Source organism: Panthera leo, chromosome D1 (genome assembly GCF_018350215.1).
Source record: "Panthera leo isolate Ple1 chromosome D1, P.leo_Ple1_pat1.1, whole genome shotgun sequence".
NCBI classification, from domain to species: Eukaryota; Metazoa; Chordata; class Mammalia; order Carnivora; family Felidae; genus Panthera; species Panthera leo.
The window spans coordinates 39,685,124-39,701,821 of NC_056688.1; the positions used below are offsets into that span (position 1 = coordinate 39,685,124).

Below are 16,698 nucleotides of genomic sequence, written 5' to 3' on the forward strand. Positions count from 1 at the left end.
AAGGGATACAGGAGTGCTGATGCAGAGGGGCACTTGTACCCCAATGTTTACAGCAGCACTTTCAACAATAGCCAAATTATGGAAAGAGCCTAAATGTTCATCAACTGATGAATGGATAAAGAAGTTGTGGTTTATATATACAATGGAATACTACTTGGCAATGAGAAAGAACAAAATATGGCCTTTTGTAGCAAAGTGGGTGGAACTGGAGAGTGTTACGCTAAGTGAAATAAGTCAGGCAGAGAAAGACAGATAACCATACGTTTTCACTCATATGTGGATCCTGAGAAACTTAACAGAAGACGAGGGGAGAGGGGAAGAGGGAGAAAAAAAGTTACAGAGAGGGAAGAAGGCAAACCATAAGAGACTCTTAAATACTGAGAACAAACTGAGGGTTGATAGGGGTGGGAGGGAGGGGAAAGTGGGTGATGGGCACTGAGGAGGGCACCTGTTGGGATGAGCACTGGGTGTTGTATGGAAACCAATTTGACAATAAATTACACATAAAAAAAATTAAAAAAAAAAAAAAAAAAAAGAAAAGTATGTGTATATACTTATATACAAAGGCTACAATGAATTCATTAATGTATGAATCACATTACTCTTTGGTGATGACATTGGTAGTTGTTTTCCTATAGTTTATGCTTATGTGTATAGTGCCAAATTACACATATAACTCACTTCAATGAACAGAAATAAAGTGAGGATCATGAACAATAAGTCAATCACCTGGTTTGTGTCCATTTCTCTATTCACAAAAGTGTGGAGGTGATGATAGGTAGAACTACTGGTTTTCACATGAGAAGTTTTCTTTAATTCAATGTTCTGAAAAAGGAACGTAGACAATGGATTATTAGGTTAACAGTATTTTCAATTAAAGCTGAACCCAATAAAAAAAAGTAATTTTGTATCTAACCAGTTATTCTTATTCATTTTTCTTACATGAGAATCATTCACTGTATTTCTATTAATGGGGAATATAGGTTGAGAAACTAGAGTGTACTTAGGCAAGAATACTAAATTGGTGATGCTGTGTAGTTTACTGCATCACATCAGAAGGTACATAATGGCAAGTTGCTCTCTTATTACGGATTCTAAGTTTGAGCACTTGGTTATGGTGGTGCACGCCCAGTGATGAGAAAGCTGTCCTTTTTCAAACAGAAGTAAGACAGTGAATAAACGTAGATGGATGATAGACACCTGTCTGGTGCCAAAGTATCACCTCCCAGATTACTTGATAACTGAACAGAGCAAAATATACCTTTTTAATAGAGATGTCTTGTATTCACCACCATAACCAAGTGAGACAAACAGAATATAAGAAACTAGTCTCCTCAAAAAGTCTGAAATACAAAAATTGAGTAGGGTTGAGTGAGAGAATGTTCTAGATTGAGAGAGACTAAGACAAAACACGCAGAAGCAATGGGTGAAGCCCAACTGGAATCCTATTTAAAAAAGAAAGAAGTTGTTTCTACAAACCAAGAGCACACTGTATACACTGTAAGCTAACTTGACAGTAGATTTTATACATATATAAATATAAATATAAATATAAATACAAACATAAAAACGAAGTTGTAAAGTAAAACAATTTAGGGACAACTGGAGAATCTTAATTATGGACTATATACTAAATGGTATAAAAAATCAATATTAATTTCCTCAGTGTGATACTGTCATTGCATAAGAGAATGTCCTTATTCTTATAAGAAGCATAAAATATGCTACAATTTATATTCAAATGTATGCATTTATACACACAACTCTTTGAAATCTATACACACATATAGGTGTAAACAGCTATTCATTGTACTGTACTTGCCTTTTAACTTCTCTGTATTTTGAAAATTTTCATAATAAAAAGTTGGGGGGAAAAGTACAACTACACATTTGCATACAATCCCTATTTGCCAAATCACTTACACAGATAATGCTTTGTTTGCTTTTTGTAAGTATTTGACCCTGACTTGTTAGAACATCATGAATTACAATAGTAATCAAAAGGCATCATGGATAAAATACTGCTTGTGTTTTAAGGAGGTACTGAGGGAGACGAGGTACTGAGGGAGACGGTACTTGGAGGTACTGAGGGAGACGGTACTTGAGGGAGTGAGCGAAATCTGAAATGCTCCCATTTGAATCTTTTGGATCAAATGTCACATGGCAGATGGCTCCACATAAAAGCAGGAAGGCTGACAAAATCAAAGCCTTAAGAGGCCAACATCTGGTACCTCTGCTGATCTTACCTACATAAGATATACTTGTATATGCAATGAAATTAGATAGGCCTGTATGTAATGGTTTTTTAATTTCTACTTTTTAGATAAAAATAACTATGTAATTGTGATAATCATCCAAACAGCCATTTCAATAACTACAACAAACTATTGTAAAACAAAAGAACCAATACCTTTTAAAATTAATTTCTACTTTGTCTTTTCTAAAATAAGTTCCAAATCACAAAAGCACACATATTACTCCCACAGAGAAATAGACATCTCTCATCCACTTTATGTAATCTCATGTAAATTTATTAATTTATCTAAACCAAACTTCTTTACCTCTAAGAGGCTAACCATTTACAATGTCCAAATCTTGAATGTAAAAAGTTGACAGGGTAAATAATCCAGTTTTTTTCCCCCCAACAAATAAAGGGCATTTTTAAAAAAGACCAAACCATTTATAGTTTTTTAAAAATCAAAAACATAGCTTTTGAAACAACTAAAAAAAAATACAGACAACTGCTGAAAATTGAATACAGACTGGGTATTAGATATCACGAATATTAGTACTGTGCTTAAAAAAAAAAATCCTTATACATCAGAGATATATACTAAAGAAGGGGTAAAAAAGTATCTAGGATTATTTTTAAATACTCTAGATGTGTGTTACCTGCAAATTTAAAAATTAACAAATGATATTTTGACCTGCATTGAATTCTAATGATAAAGAATTATTATAAGCCAGTTCTTCTCAACACTCAAAGTAATTCACCTCAAAAAGAGTTGGAGGTGGTGGTGGCAGACTTGTAATTTTGGCAGATCTCTCTTTTTCCACAAGTAATGCTTCCTTTCGAGCTGTTATATGCCTTGAAAAAAACAAGAGATGTCCTAAATTAATCTCCCAGGTAATATTATAGCACAACCTTTAAGGTCTAAAATATAAAAGGCAGAGGATCTCAAGAAATCCTCCAGTTGGATCCCACAGGCTCAATATGCCGTTTAATAAAAAGTCTCTACACAACGGACGTTTAAGAACATGTTTACAAGTAAAAAGAGGTGTAGCTAAAGACATAAAGCCCTATGCTGAAACTGACCCAACAAACTAATGCTTCTTAATTTACAATGATTTAGAGTAAAAAAACTAGAAATGTTGATAAAGGTGGGCCACTGTATAAAATGAGCACTGTTGACTAGTAAGAGGCTCCATCACTTTTAAAACATGCAAAAATACACATTAAATGATTTGTCAATAGTCTGAGTCTCTTTCCATGCTCTTAACTGCACTGATTTTTCTTTTTTTATATCGGAGGCAGACAGATTTGGGGGGACATTCATTCTGAACTAGCCATACATTTTTCCAGAAACTAAGGAATTGCTAAAGTCATACTAGAAGAGAAAGCTCATTTGTTAATTTGCTCACCTAGACAAACCAAACCCCCACCGCATTATTTTTATTTCATTTTATTTTTAAGGAGACTTCACACCCAGCATGGAGCCCAACATGGGGCTTGAACTCACAACCCTGAGATCAAGACCTGAGCTAAGATCACAAGCTGGACGCTTAACCGACTCAGCCACCCAGGAGCCCCCCAAGACATTATTTTTAAACCAAGTTTAACAAATCAATTGATATACCACATGACTTATATTTAATATCTGTTTAAATAGTATCCGATGTATTCTCTACTTCTAGCCCTATCGGTTTCAGTGGAAAATATGGTAAAAATCATCATTATTTTACCAGGTTTTTTGTTTCATTAGTTCTTCTTTTTGATTTTTCTGTAATTTCAGAGCCTCTTTATGTCTCATTTCTGCTTTTCTTTTTCTTTCTGCTGCCCGCCGTGCCAGAGCATTCAAATCAGGTTCCTAAAAATATATATTACTTAAAATGTTATGCTAAACAAGATTAACATGCCAAACAAATAATATGGGTGGTTCGCCAGCCAGGGCAAAAATCACAAAGGTATTCAAATGACTGAGGTTTAGGAAACACTGCACTTAAAGCACAAAGTTAACGGTGGCATAAATAAAACTACAAAAATCAGATGTCACAATCCTAAGGCTATTACTAAAAACAGACTAATCTCAGGGATCAAGGACCACATATCATTGTCACATACTTCAAGGATGTTTATTTTCTTCACTAATTGTTTGATATCAAAGACCTTCCTTCTTTGGAACCAGGTTGTTTATTTTGTGCGACTGTATCTGGGACCACAATCTAGTATTTTCCAACCATAAATCACAATAAACAACACATGGCTCAGGAATAGTCTTAAATACTATGTTCTACTTTGTCTTTCTGAAAGTCATCAAAGAACTGTTACTGTTTGTGAATGAAATCCAAGTGTATACATATTCCACTATACATGTTTGAGAGGTATGAAGAATCATAAATGGGAAATCTGCATTCAGCCCAATGAAATCTGTCCAAAATGCTTGCAACAAACAACTTCTGATTCAGAAGGTTATTTTATTTACCCAGATAAATAAGTACTGGAAGAGAATACTTCCAATTTAAACATCATATGTTAAAGACAGATTGTACTTTCCTAATAAGTGATTCTTCTTAGGAAATGCATCTAGCAGGATTATTAAATTATACTAATATATAAAAAATTGAGGCAGATCTGCTGGGGCAGCCCCACCATGGAGCACCCCAGGAACCCCAGCCTGCTCCAGTTCAGTCTTCGTGCCAGGGCGGCCCTGCAGTACAGCGCATCAGGCCTCTGGGCTATGACCACACCAGCTCCAGCTGGCCAGCAATAGCTGCTGGGCACACTCAGTCTACTCTGGGGACATTTCTACATAAGGCCACTCCCTCAAGACCAGGAGAGGGAATTGTTCCACCTAATTCCCAGAAACAAACACAGAAAGTCAGACAAAAGAAGGAGATGGAGAAATATGTTCTAAATAAAAGGAACAAGGCAAAACCACAGAAAGAAAAAAAAACAACTAAACAAAATGGAGACAGGCAATATAGCTGCTAAAGGGTTCAAAGTAATGGTGAGGAGGAAGCTCACCAAATTTAAGAGTAGATGAATTCAGTGAGAACTTAAAAAAGAGATAGAAAATATAAAAAAGAACCAACCACAGGGCACCTGGGTGTCTCAGTTGGTGAAGATGATTTCGGTTCAGGTCATGATCTCACAGTTTGGGAGTTTAAGCCCTGTGCATGGCTCCTTGCTGACAGCGCAGAGCCTGATTAGGATTCTGTCTCTCCCTCTCTCTGCCCTTCTCCTGCACTCATGCTCTCTCTCTAAAAATAAATAAATAAACTTAAAAAGAAAAAGAAAAATACACTAGAGGGAATCAACAGCAAATTAAAGGATGCAGAAGAATTAATCAGTTAGCTGGAAAAAACGGTAGCGGAAAGCACCCAAGCTAAACAGCAAAAATAAAAATGAATAATAGTAACAATAATGAGGATAGGTTAAGGGACCCAAGATACCTTCAAGCATAATAGCATTCACATTACAGGGGTCCCAGAGGAGAATAAAGGGGAACAGAAAAACACATTTGAACAAACAATAGCTGAAAACTTTCCTAACCTAGGGAGGTAAACAGACTTCCAGGTCCAGGAAGCACACAGAGGACCTAACAACATGAAACCAAGGAGGCTCACACCAAGATACACAATTAAAACATCAACAATTAAATCATCACCTTGAAACCAGCCTTACAAGAAATGTTAGAGAGATTTCTTTAACTGGAAAAGAAAAAGCCATAACTAGAAGCAAGAAAACTATGAAAGGAAAAAATTCCACTGGTTGATCACTTATAAAGCTAGTATGAAGGTTACGGGGTAAACGTAATAAAATCAATTATATCTACAATAATTAGTTAAGGGACACATGAAATAAAACAATGTAAACTATTATACCACACATAAAATGTAAAAGGGGGAGTACAAATTTAGTGTTTTTAGAATGTCTGAACTTAAGCAACCATCAACTTAATATAGACTGCTATATATACAGAATACTATATATGAACCTCATAACCAAAAGCCAAAAACCTATAATAGACACACAAAATAGAAACAAATCCAAGCATAACACTAAAGAAAGTCATCAAAACACAAAGAGAGCAAGAGAGAAAGAAAGGAACACAGGAAAAACTACAAAAAACAACCAGAAAATAACAAAACGGCAATAAGTACATACCTGTCAATGATTATTTTAAATGTAAATGAACTAAATGTTCCAATCAAAAAGACATGGGGTGCTGGGGCCCCTGGCTCAGTCAGTTGAGCATCTGACTTTGGCTCAGGTCATGACCTCAAAACTTACGGGTTGGAACCCCTCTGTGATGACAGCTCAGAGCCTGGAGCCTGCTTCAGATTGTCTCCCTTTCTCTCTGCCCCTCCCCCGCTCACGCTGTCTCAAAATAAATAAACATAATAAAAAAAAAGACATGGGGTGAATGGATAAAACTATGACCCATTTACATGTTGCCTACAAGAGACCCACTTCAGATCTAAAGACACATACAGACTGAAAGTTAAGGCTGGAAGAAGATAATTCTATACAAATGGAAGAAAAAAGGGAAAAAAAGCCAGGTAACAATACTTTTATCAGACAAACAGACTTTAAAACAAAGACTATACCAAGAAACAAAGAAAGGCATTACATAATGAAAAGAGGCTATAACAACTGTAAATATATATGTACCCAACATAGGAACATCTAAATATATAAAGTAAATATTAACAGCCACTTACATACACAGATCATCCAGACAGATGGACTTAAAATATAGAGAGAAAACATTCTATCTAAAAAAACAAAAAACAACAATGCAGAATACACATTCTTTTCAAGTTCATATGGAACATCCACCAGGATAGATCACATGTTAGGCCACAAAACATGTCTCATTAAATTTAAGAAGTGAAATCATATCAAGCACCTTTCTGACCACAACAGTATGGAACTAGAAATCAATTACAAGAAAAAAACTGGGGGTAAGGAAAAAAAAAAAAAAAACAACCACACTAAAGATAAACAGATGGGTCAATGAAAAAGTCAAAGAGGAAATAAAAAAATAGAGAAAAATGAAAATGGAAACACAAATTCTCTGAGATGCAGCAAAAGCAGTTCTAAGACGGAAGTTAAAAGCAATACAGGCCTCTCTCAAGAAACAAGAAAAATATCAAATAAATAACCAATCTTATGCCTAAAGGAACTAAAAAACAAGAAGCAGCAAAGCCAAATATTAGTAAAAATAAGGACATAGAGATCAGAGTGGAAATAAATGAAATAGAGATTTAAAAAAAAGATCAATGAAACTTAGCTGGTTCTTTGAAAAGATAAATAGAATTGAGAAACATTTAGCCAGACTCATCAAGAAAAAAGAAAGAGCATTTAAGTAAATAAAATCTGAAAGACAACTTACACCACAGAAAAACAAAGAATTAGAAAAGACTACTATGAAAAATTATACACCAACAAAATGGACAACTTAGAAAAAACTGGATAAATTCCCAGAAACAATCTTCCAAGACTGAATCAGGAAGAAAGAGAAAACATGAGCAGACTGATTACTAACATTAAAGTTGAATTAATAATAAAAAAAACTCCCCCAAAATAGAAGTCCAGGACTAGATGGCTTCTGGTGAATTTCTACTGAACATTTAAAAAAGAATTAATACTTACCATTCTCAAACTATTCCATAAAATAGAAGAGGGAGGAATGCTTCCAAATGCATTCTATAAGGCCAGCATAACCCTGTACCACAACCAGATAGAAGCTATAGGAAAAGAAAAATCATAGGCCAAAATCCCTCATCAACATAGATGCAAAAACTCAATTACTATAATACAGCACATTAACAAAATGAAGAATAAAGACCATATGATCAATTTCAACAGAGGTAGGAAAAGCATTTGACAAAATTCAACATCTATTCATGACAAAAACTCTCAACAAAATGGGTTCACAGGGAATATATCTCAACATAACAAAAGGCGATTTATGAGAAACCCACAACTAACATCATATTCCATGGTGAAAAGTTGAAGGCTCTTCCTCTAAGATCAGAAACAAGGATGGCTACTCTATTATTCAACACAGTACTGGAATTCCTAGCCACAGAAATCACACAAGAGATAAAAGGCATCCAAACTGGAAAGGAACAGGTAAACTGTCAGTATTTGCAGATGACATGATTTTACATATAGAAAACCCTAAAGACTCCACCAAAAAACTATTAAAATAAATGAATTCAGTAAAGCTGCAGAATACACAATTAATGTACACAATTCTGTTGCATTTCTATACCTTAATAACAAAGTAGGACAAAAAGAAATTAGGAAAACAATCCCATTTACAATTATATCACAAAGAATAAAATACCCAGGAATAAATGTAACCAAGGCGTGAAGAGAATTATACTCTGAAAATTATAAAACACCAATGAAAGAAACTGAAGATGACACAAATAAATGGAAAGGTATACAATGTTCAAGAACTGGAAAAATTAATATTGTTAAAATGTCCAAACTACCCAAAGCAATCTACAGAGTCAATGCAATCCCTATCAAAATACCAACAATATTTTCCACAGAACTAGAACAAATAATTCTAAAATTTGTACAGAATCACAAAGACTCCAAATAGCCAAAGCAATCTTAAGAAAGAAGAAGAAACCTGGAGGCATCACACTTGCTGATTTCAAACTGTATTACAAAACTGTAGTAATCAATACAGTATGGTAGTGACACAAACACACACACACAGATCAATGGAACAGAATACAGAACACAGAAATAAACCCATGTTTATATGGTCAATTAATCTGTGACAAAGTAAACAAGAATATACAATGGAGAAAAGACAGTCTCTTCAATAGTGTTGGAAATTGGACTGCCACATGCAAAAGATTAAAACGGGACCACTTTCTTGCACCAGATACAAAAATTACCCCAAATGGATTAAAGACCTAAATGTAAGACCTGAAACCATTAAATTCCTAAAAGAAAACATAAGTAGTAATCTCTTGGAAATCCGCCTCTGCGTTATTTTGCTGGATATGTTTCCTTAGGCAAGGAAAACAAAAGCAAAAATAAGCAACTGGACTACATCAAACTAAAAAGCTTTTTCACAGTGAAGGAAACCATCAAAAAACGAAAAGGTAATCTACTGAATGGGAGAAGATACCGATAAACGATATATCAGATAAGGCATTAATCTCAACTATATAAGGTACTCATACGACCTAAAACAACAAAAATCAAATAATCCAATTTAAAAATATGCAGAGGACTTAGACAGTTTTCCAAAGGAGACACATGGCTGGCCAACAGACACACGAAAAGATGCTCCACATCACTAATTAAAGAAATGCAAATCAAAAGCACAATGAGGTATCACCTCACACCTGTCAGAATGGCGAGTATCGAAAAGAAACAAAACAAGTGTTGGTGAGGATATAAGAGAAAAGAGAATCCTTGTGCACTGTTGGTGGAAACGCAAATTGGTGCAGTCACTGTGGAAACAGTATGGAGGTTCTTCAAAAAATTAAAAATAAAAAGTACCAGTAATTCTACTGCTGGGTATTTACCCAAAGAAAATGAAAACACCAATTTGAAAAGATATAAGTCCCCTTATGTTTACTGCAGATTTATTATAATAGCCAAGATACAGAAGTAGCCTAAGTGTCCACTGACAGATAAGTGGATAAAGAAACTATAGTGCATGTATATATACAATGGAATATCAGTCATAAAAAAAAAAAAAAAAAAATGAGATCTTGCCATTTCCAACAGCATGGAAAGCCTACGGGTAATGTGCTAAGTAAAATAATTCAGAGAAAGACAAATACCTTATGATTTCACTTGTATGTGAAATCTAAAAAAACAAAACAAATGAACAAACAAAAAAATAAGAAACCGACTAATCAATATAGAGAACAAACTGGTGGTTGCCAGAGATGAGTGGGTGGGGGATGGGTGAAATAGGTGAAGGGGATTAAGAGGTACAAACTTGTCACTATAGAATAAGTCAGAGGAATGAAAAAATACATCATAGAGAATATAATCAACACTATCGCGATAACTCTGTACGGCGACAGACGGTAACTACCCTTAGCAGGGTAAGCACCGCATAAGGTAATTGTTGAACCACAATGTTGTACACTTGAAACTAATAAAATATTGTATGTCAACCACTTTAAATAAAGAAAAAAAAAAAGACTGTAGAAAACATAAGTTTAGGCTGCCCCAAATAAATTCTACACGTGCAAACATTTATACCAGACAACACTGAATAACTGTAACTTACTTCTAACCACTGCCACTACCAGACAGGCGGTCAGTAAGTGTTCACTTACATTTTCTTTGGCTTGTTGGTGTCCCTCTCCCATATTTCTTAAACTTGCCAAATACAGTTTTTCCAAGTTCTTTATTTTCTGAGTTTGTGATTCTTTCCATTCTGTCCTTAGTTCCTCTGCCAAACGGGCTAATTGCTGACTTCTCCTGTGTTTTATATCTTCTCTTATCTGAAAGGCGATATCCCTTTCTTGTTCTCGAACCTAAAGAATGCATATTTAACAGATTATATGAAAAGAGGCTTACTTCAAGTTTTCTGAAAAGCTACTTGGAAATAGGAACTTAAATGAATTCTCCTCAGGTATATCAATTTTCCCGAATATCCATATATTAGGTAAGGCCTATGGAAAGCAGAAAATCCAAGTGATGTAAGAAGTTAAACCCTCAAGACGACTTCTAAAGTCCTAACTCATTAGCTACTATCTTCTCCTCTCCAATCTAAGCACTAACAGGATTACCATGGTCATTTTAATAACCTATAAGAGGTTAAAAAGGTAAGGATGATCAACAAAATTTCTAGCCCAGGTGAATACAGATAGAGCTGATGAGAAGTCCATGTTTGTGGTACATCATCCCCAATTCTAGACAGAATGGCACCTACAACACGCTTCACAAGGACTTAAATATCTTACTCTGAGAAGACCTCTAGAAAAGAAAACTCTACAACTTCTTAATCAGTCTGTTGCAGCAGCTAATAATCTTTCCAGTAAGTCTTCAAAGCCATTCTAATCTTCCTACTCGAATCCTCATCAATAACACATAATTTAAAAAATGTTTAAAGAACGATTTTTAAATAATTATCAAGTAATAATCCCTAACCTCAAACTCTTCTTCATCTGTTTACTATTTCAGCCTATTTTCGAATTTTCCAAAACTAGTTAATACACAAGAACCAGGGCTCTTGTACAGCCAGAAAAGGGCTTTATTTTTTAAAATGTTTTTAATGTTTATTCATTTTTGAGAGAGAGAGATGGAGACAGAGCACAAGCAGGGGAGGGGCAGAGAAAAAGGGAGACACAGAATCCGAAGCAGGCTCCAGGCTCTGACCTGTCAACAGAGTCCAACACGGGGCTCAAACCCACAAACTGTGAGATCATGACCCGAGCCAAAATCAGATGCTCAACTGACTGAGCCACCCAGGCGCCCCAGAAAAGGGCTTTAAATGCAACATTTAGAACTCTCTACTATAAACCCACTAATAATTTGGGGAAGACAAAGAATTTGAAACATTGTTCTAAATGAATCTTACCTGCAGCAGTCTTAGTTTTCGTCTTCTTTCATAATCTTCCTTTAAAACGTAAGCTTCCTCATTAGGACTCAATCTCAGCTTGCCAGCATTCCCTACCTTTCTTTTCATTTCTGGGTACTTTAGAGATTCTGAATTTAAAAAAAGAAAAGAAAAAAAAATGTCTATTAAAATAGGGTAGCAAAGATTAGAACAATTTTTAAAATGTATTTAACAGTTCATATTTAAAGGACTATATACATATGAAAAAAAAATTTAGATAAACTAAGTCGATTTATATTTACAAGTAGCATTTACTTGGAAACGTTTTCCCCCCATTACAGCAGTGTGTTTATCTAGAGTATCTGGAACCTGACTTCTGATCAAGATTTACAGAGTTTACCTAGCTTAAAAGTAAAAAAAGCACAAAGACTTAAAAAAATGTGTTAGCATAAATGTTTTCACAATTACAATGTTACACTCGAGAACGCTGATAACTTGTTCATAACCAGCAAGACTGCTGTAATTGTAAAAGGCTCCTGCTCCCTAGATTCAACTCTCAGTCTGCTGTGTATAACTTGATCGCCAAGTGTCACTGTATCATATGGAATCACATCAACCTTCAACAATTCTTTAATAATTACTATGGTGTGATTTTTTTAAAAATCAACAACCATTTAAAAATTTTCTGAGAATAATTCTGTTGTTTGGATGAGTCAGGTGTTTAGGTTCTCAGATCTACTCTTCTAATGCCGTTGACCAGGTGTTGTCACTCTCCACCCTAGGTTATAACATGGATACTCAGAGCTTTCGGAAGTTAGCTTATGACCCACTTCTTCATGAGACTCTATCAATTTTTGCCTTACCCACCCACCACCCCATTCCTGACTTGCTCACCTATGATGAATATTACCTTTACACTCACATGGGGACCAATCTAATGTTGTCTTGGTATTTCCTTCCTCTAGTTTTTCATCTATTACAGTGTGCCCTTTCTAGCTAGATTCTTAACAACTGAAGGACAGAGGTTATCGTTTTATTTTAATATTCAAACTAATTTAACAAATAACTACCAGGCAGTATTGCACATGCTATGGATGGATACTGTCTTGGGCTAGGAGGATTTAAAGTTATCTAATAGGACTCTGAGTCCAAAAAGAAATAACGGCTTGCATTTGAAAATGTTTTCCAATGCATCCCATTTATCTGATATTCACAGGGCCTTGATAACAGTAGGTGAAGTGCTGTCTCCCTCATTTTTTTTTTTTTTGCAAGGGGGGGAGGGGCAGAGAGAGAGAGAGGGTGAGAGAATCCCAAGCAGGCTCTGTGATGTCAGCGCAGAGCCTGATGCAGGGGTCTTGATCTCACAAGATCATGACCTGAGCTAAAATCAAGAGTGGGCAGCTTAAATGTTTGTTATTTTTGAGAGAGAGGGAGAGAGAGAGAGACACAGAGTGCAAGTCAGGGAGGGGCAGAGAGAGAGGGAGACACAGAATCTGAAGCAGGCTTCAGGCTGAGTTGTCAGCACAGAGGCCGATGCGGGGTTCGAACTCATGAACCGTGAGATCATGACCTGAGCTGGAGTCAGAGGCGTAACCAACTGAGGCACCCTAAGAGTCGACTGCTTAAAGATGCTTAAACAACTAAGCCACCCAGGCAACCCTGTCTTCCTCATTTTACAAATGAAGAATCAAAAAGCCTTTTGGGTTAAAGGACTTGACCTAAGCGACAGGATCTGTTGGCAGATCCAAAGGAAGAATCTGGTTTCCTTATTCCATATGGCTCCTAACTTTCTGACATGCTAAAACATGTGGAATGAGGAAATTTTGGCTTAAACTAGTATTTTTTGTGAGTGGGGACTGATGAACAAGGAAGTACTAAACAAAGAAAAAATGAGCAAGATTAAATTCAGTCCTCACAATTTTTCTGAAGGTCTCTGAAAATTCATATACAAACCTGATAAATCTCACAAAGTATCAAGGGAAAAAAGACAAAAAAGAGAACACACTACAAAATTCCATTTATATGAAGCTCAAAAACAAGCAAGACCAATCTATGATTAGAGAGGTTAAAATACGGGTCATCTTTCTGTAGGTTAATGACTAGGATGGGACACAAAGGAGCCTGCAAGGGTGCTAGAAATGATCTGTATTTTGATCTGTATAATGATGACACAGGTGTATACACATGTAAAAATTCCTCACACGTTACATTTGGATGGTTATACTTCATTCTAAGTTAAACCTCAAAAGATGGGGGGGGTGACACTATTTTTTCAGATTGCTTTGAGTATTTCTCATCTTATTTGCTTCAGGAGCATAGGAAAACATAGGTTATTTTTACCTCCTTAGATGTGATAGAGTGACTTTTCTCTTGCATATAATTTTCTTAATTTTTTAACTTATTTGTAGGTAATTTCAGACTTAGAATTCCCATATACTGTACTCTTTCCCCAGCTCCTCTAAGTGTCAATCACAGCACAACGACCAAAACCAAGAAATTAACATTCGCACAATCCTTTTAACTAATCTACAGACCTTATTCAAATTTTGTCGAGTACTCCACTAATGTCCCTTTTCTGAACCAGGACCCAATTCAAGGACAACCCATTGCTTTCAACAGTGGTATATCTCTGGATCCTCCAAGAAGCAGAGGACAAGACAGGATTAAACCCACAAAGATTTTGTTAGGAGATGCCTGTGTTTGGTAAAATGGGAGGGAGCCAGTAAAAGCTGGGAGCACTTCAGACAGACTTCGATGCAAATCTGACAATTAATGGAGAGAGGGAAATTTGGGCAGATGACCGCCATGCAGTCTAAAGAGACTGATTCAGTAGGACCTCTGAGGAGTTCTTAAGCAAAAGTCCCTGTGTCTCAGGAATAGGCCTGCCTTAATGTCCATGCCATGTTCAGTCACTGGCCAGAAGCAGCCATGCAAATGGATTCAGAATACGGGAGCTGAAGGTCGGTGAACTACATTTTCACCACTGCTGAAATCGTAATGCCTCCTTTGACTCCTCTAATCTGGGACAGTTCCTCAGTCTGTGCCTTTCTTTTCAACCTCTTGATTTTTTTTTTTAAAACCACTGGTCAGTTATTTTGTAGAATGTCCCTCGATATGGAGTCACTTAATCTTTCCTTGTAGTTGCACTGAGAGTATGCATTTTTGGCAAGAACACCGCAGAAGTGATGATGTGACCTTTCTCAGTGTATTAAATTGTGTTAACATGTCTTACTGCCAGCTGCTGATGTTAATTTTGATCACTTGGTTGGGTGGTGTCTACCAGGTCTCTCCACTTCTCCTTTGTTAAGTATCTGGTGGAGAGACAGTTGAGGCTATATATGTAAGTATCATGTTCCTTACTATACGTTTGCTCCTGAGTAACCACTGATGGCTGTTTGAAACATTAACTGTGGCCTTTGCCAAAAAGCATTTTCTATTTCCATTCTTCCTCCTACACTTACCAATCGTAATCCTACTGTACGGAAGTTTCCCCTGCTCCTTCTCTTATTCATTAAGTCATTTATTCCTATCAATATGGATTTTTAAATTCTGCGTATTAATACCATCCAATAACAGAGATGATACTAATTTATCTTTTAAGAATTTGTCCCGAGGATTAAATGGCACATACTGTAGTCACAAAATACTAGCCCTAGAAGATTTGCGTTCAAGACTCATCATGGCCATTTACTGCAAGAAGACACTGGCCAAGTCACTTACGTTACTTTGGTCTCGTTTTCTTAAACTATATCGGAAATCACAGCATCTACCCCAAAAGGTTGTTCTGATGATTACGTGACTTAATGAATGTGAAACTGCCAATACTGTTTTAGTATTAAAGACTCAAACGTTCCCCCACTGTTTTAAAAGCTCAGCTTGCGGCCGGACTTACCTGAGAAATTAAAGGTGAGAGACACCAAAACAGAGCACGCTGTCTGCAAGAAACAATTCCAGGCAGCGCTCTTAAACGGGTACAGGGTTTCAGGCCAAGTCCGCGGTTGACACGCGGGAAGGGAGGGCAGGACGCACCGAAAAGCGTTTCGTTTACAGCAGCAACCGCGGAGGCCTTCCCGGCTGCCCCCGATTCGCAAGCCCAAGGACCTCGCGCGACAGCACCCCGGGAGGGGGCGCAAGGCCACACGCGCCTAAGGTCCGGGAGCAGCCTCTCGCAGCAAGCAGCGGGTCTGCGTCCGGACGCACCTCCAGTCCCCCCACTCCTTACCGCCGCCAGCCCGACCCCAGGCAGGGCCCGGGGCCTTCAAGGCATCCCCTTCCGGAGGAGCACACCTCGAGTTCCGGGGCTTAAGGAGTTCTGCACGGCCGGGCCGCGGGAAGCAGGCGCGTCCGTCACTCACCCGTGAACCAGAAACCCGGGGTCAGGAATCACAGCTCAGACAGAAAAGGCCCCGGCGCCAGGAGCCCACCAGCTTCCCAACAGCCGTTTGTGCGCCTGCGGGGCAGCCATCGCCAACCTCCCGTCACTTCCGTCATTCAAACAGCCCGCCAATGGCTGGGCCAAGCCGCGGGAATCGGCCTAGTCCCGCCTCCCCCGAGGACAGCCGGGACTGCCGCGCCGGAAAAGCCCGCGCACGCGCACGCGCACGCGCCCGCGTCAAACCCTACGCCTTGGCCCATTATTTCTCGTACCTGCCGCGGATTTGAAGTTTGCTGCCTTTCTCTCAATGCGCTCATGTTATAGATCAGGAGGCAGAGGTCCAGAAAGGGGAAAATATTTGCCCAGAGCGTTGAGGGTGACTTTAGTTTTAAGCCCTGTTATGAAGATGCCTTGGGATATATATCCTTTTGTGCACTGCCTACACAATTCATTCGGTACATTATGCCGCAGTGTCTCACAGCGTTCCTTCAAGGCCTCCAGTTTGTACAACACTGAACCGTATCATGACACTCTGTGCCTCCA

At 37.5% G+C, this 16,698-nt stretch overlaps 1 protein-coding gene across 5 annotated transcripts in view; it reads right to left on the bottom strand.

Annotated features, from left to right (window-relative positions):
- Window positions 1-16,301, bottom strand: part of CEP295 (centrosomal protein 295) — a 55,192-nt gene extending 38,891 nt beyond the window's left edge. For 2 of the 5 annotated variants that reach the window (XM_042907350.1, XM_042907347.1), the window contains exons 1-6: window positions 16,136-16,301; window positions 11,802-11,929; window positions 10,555-10,755; window positions 3,964-4,088; window positions 2,995-3,088; window positions 730-825 (exon numbers count right to left, since the gene is read on the bottom strand). In XM_042907350.1, the coding sequence (XP_042763284.1) occupies window positions 730-825; window positions 2,995-3,088; window positions 3,964-4,088; window positions 10,555-10,755; window positions 11,802-11,909 (624 nt within the window). In that variant the 5' untranslated portion in view covers window positions 11,910-11,929; window positions 16,136-16,301. Of the gene's footprint in view, window positions 1-729; window positions 826-1,261; window positions 1,456-2,994; window positions 3,089-3,963; window positions 4,089-10,554; window positions 10,756-11,801; window positions 11,930-15,809; window positions 15,824-16,002; window positions 16,031-16,135 lie in introns of those variants that run through there. The other 3 variants (XM_042907348.1, XM_042907349.1, XM_042907351.1) reach the window with 3 other exon arrangements.
- Between the last annotated feature and the right edge of the window lie 397 nt (window positions 16,302-16,698).